The 2480-nt window shown below is 27.3% G+C and overlaps 1 protein-coding gene across 1 annotated transcript in view; it reads right to left on the bottom strand.

The window, feature by feature from the left end:
* Positions 1-1371: 1371 nt before the first annotated feature.
* LOC101493169 (glucan endo-1,3-beta-glucosidase-like) overlaps positions 1372-2480 on the bottom strand; it is a 7069-nt gene continuing 5960 nt past the window's right edge. Inside the window, exon 2 of the mRNA XM_012713669.3 lies at positions 1372-2381. Within this exon, the coding sequence (XP_012569123.1) occupies positions 1441-2381 (941 nt within the window). The 3' untranslated portion in view covers positions 1372-1440. The remainder of the gene's footprint in view (positions 2382-2480) is intronic.

Raw genomic sequence — 2480 nt, 5'->3', positions numbered from 1 at the left:
ATAGTTTAAATCAATATTAAACATATCTTCAAATTTTATATTTCCTTTATTATTTCATTTTGAATATTTTATGACAACCCAATAACCATTTAGCTAGTTTTTCAACATAATTTAGCTAAACTTTTTTAAACAGTATAAAATAAATTTATGTCCTTATAAAACAACTTCTTGGCCAATACATTTTATATCTTATTAAAGCAAAAAAATAGTCATATCTTTCTTTACATAGTAATTTAGAGATAGAAAATGAGGAAACTTTTAATAATTTACAAACAATGTTTCCTCTTAGGTCAGTCATCGTGACTAAATCCGAGACTCAATGTTTAAAGTCAATTTCAAATTTCAAGAATAAAAAACTAAAATGTAGATAAAGTGAATTTATATTTTTAAATTCCTTTCTAATTTATAAATTCGAAATTTAGGTATTAAAATTTGGATTTAATTGATACGAACTAAGAGTGTAATGTTTTTTTAATAATATCAATTAATCATAATTATTAAATTATTAATAAATATTTAATTTTAATGATATGTATCTTATCGGTGGCTTGTGAGGATTTATTTACACCGGCAATGTTGGGTTTTTTATATAAATATCCCCTTTTTTAATTTAAATATCAGATTGTCCTAATTTGTAATAATAATATCACATTGCCCTACTTATTAGCCCTAGTTGCAAGTCGCAACTTGGGGATAATTATTATTGTTACAAACTAGGACAATCTATTATTTAAAATTAAAAAAGGGGATATTTATATAAAAAATCCGGCAATGTTCGAATGCTAAACCTCTAACTTTTACATAGTTTTACATTGAGTTCATAATACAAGCATTAAAATTTAGAAATTACACTATCAAATTTTAGAAATTACACTATCAAATTTTAATTTTTTTACATTATTGGTGTAAAAAAATTAATCATATCTAATCTCCTTTTAGTTTAATTTTGATATATTATTAGCTTAGAAAAATTTACAAAGTCAGACAAGTTTAATTTATATTTAATAAAATTGACTTTCCTTGAAAACTTAATACAATAGTTATTTATTTTAAAAACAGGATCAAAAGGGTAATTTAAGGTCAACTGATTTCATTAATTTGCTAGTCATTAGTTGCTTCAATGTATTTTAACTTTCATTCAATTAAACTGAATTGAATCATGATTGAACAAATAAATGAATGTTTTACTTTCTTTTAATATTTGTTTATTAGTAATTAGATTCACCTGAAACATTAGAATTTACCTCTTTCAATTAACATCAAAGGAAGATAAAAAAAAAAAAAACTAAGAGAAAAACAAAAAGAGAATAATAATAATAATAATAATAATAATAATAATAATACTGTATTAATAGGATGAAAGTGGTTTATTTGGTACAATATAATTCGAAATTGAAATCGAAGTGTAGAACATAAATGAATGTAGTGTATGATTTACAATTAACATTGTAAAAGTGGATAAACAGCAGTCGTATTAGGATAAAAAAGACCCCAATTTTGCTCAACACCTGCAGCCTTGAGATTTTCATTAAACATTGCAAATATAAAAACATCAATATTTTGTCCTGGTCTTTTTGGTGTCCCCACACCACTCTCCACATGTTTTATCAAATTTGAATTATATGCCTTTGCATTTTCAGTATTTGTAATAGCTCCATTCCCTGCAGTAGGCCAGCCAGTTTCTCCAATAACCAAAGAAACATTCCCTGCATCAATTTTTTCTAATGCGGAATAAACTGCATCAACCATTGCATCAAAAAGATTATCATATTTCAAGCTACCATCAGTTACTGGAGCCACTTTTGATTGAAATAATGCATAATCCAATTTAATTTCTGCTGGATTAGATGCATAAGGGAAATAAGGGTACACATTGGCCATAAGGGGTGCATCATTTTGTAGCAAAAAAGCTGTAACATCTTTCATTACTTCTGCAACCTCATCAGTAAATGCCCCTGCAGATGGAGGGTAAGAGGATGCAAGTCCAGCCAAAAAAAATGATGTGGTAACTTTAGTGTTAGTTAATCCAATTGAAATTAATGCTTCTTTCATGTTTTGCATAGCTTGTGTAGCAAAAACTCCTTCCGCACCTGGAATAATTTCATTTCCTAGTACAATCCATGTGAAATTTACTTGACTGTAAGGGGCAATATTGGTATTTACCCATTGGTTAGCAGCACTTACACTTGATGCTATCACTTTAACATCATCATTTCTTGTTCCAAGACTTACTTCTATACCTGAACCTTTTAATGCTTCTAATACATCAGGATTTGGCTCAAAAAGTCTTAGAAGTTTTATCCCACATTTCTTGTAAAGGCTTATAACATTTTGTGGGGATGGAAGATTGTCACCATTCCTCCCATAATTCACACCTATGCCTTTTTTTCATAAAAATTCATTATTAGTAATCAATAATACAATTCAAAAGCTAAATTCAATAAAAATAAAACACTTAAATGAATAGTGTGTGTGTGTGT

This window comes from Cicer arietinum, chromosome 3 (assembly GCF_000331145.2).
Source record: "Cicer arietinum cultivar CDC Frontier isolate Library 1 chromosome 3, Cicar.CDCFrontier_v2.0, whole genome shotgun sequence".
In the NCBI taxonomy this organism is placed as follows: Eukaryota; Viridiplantae; Streptophyta; class Magnoliopsida; order Fabales; family Fabaceae; genus Cicer; species Cicer arietinum.
Note: the sequence above shows the minus strand (reverse complement) of the source record. Positions and strands in the feature narration are given on the sequence as shown.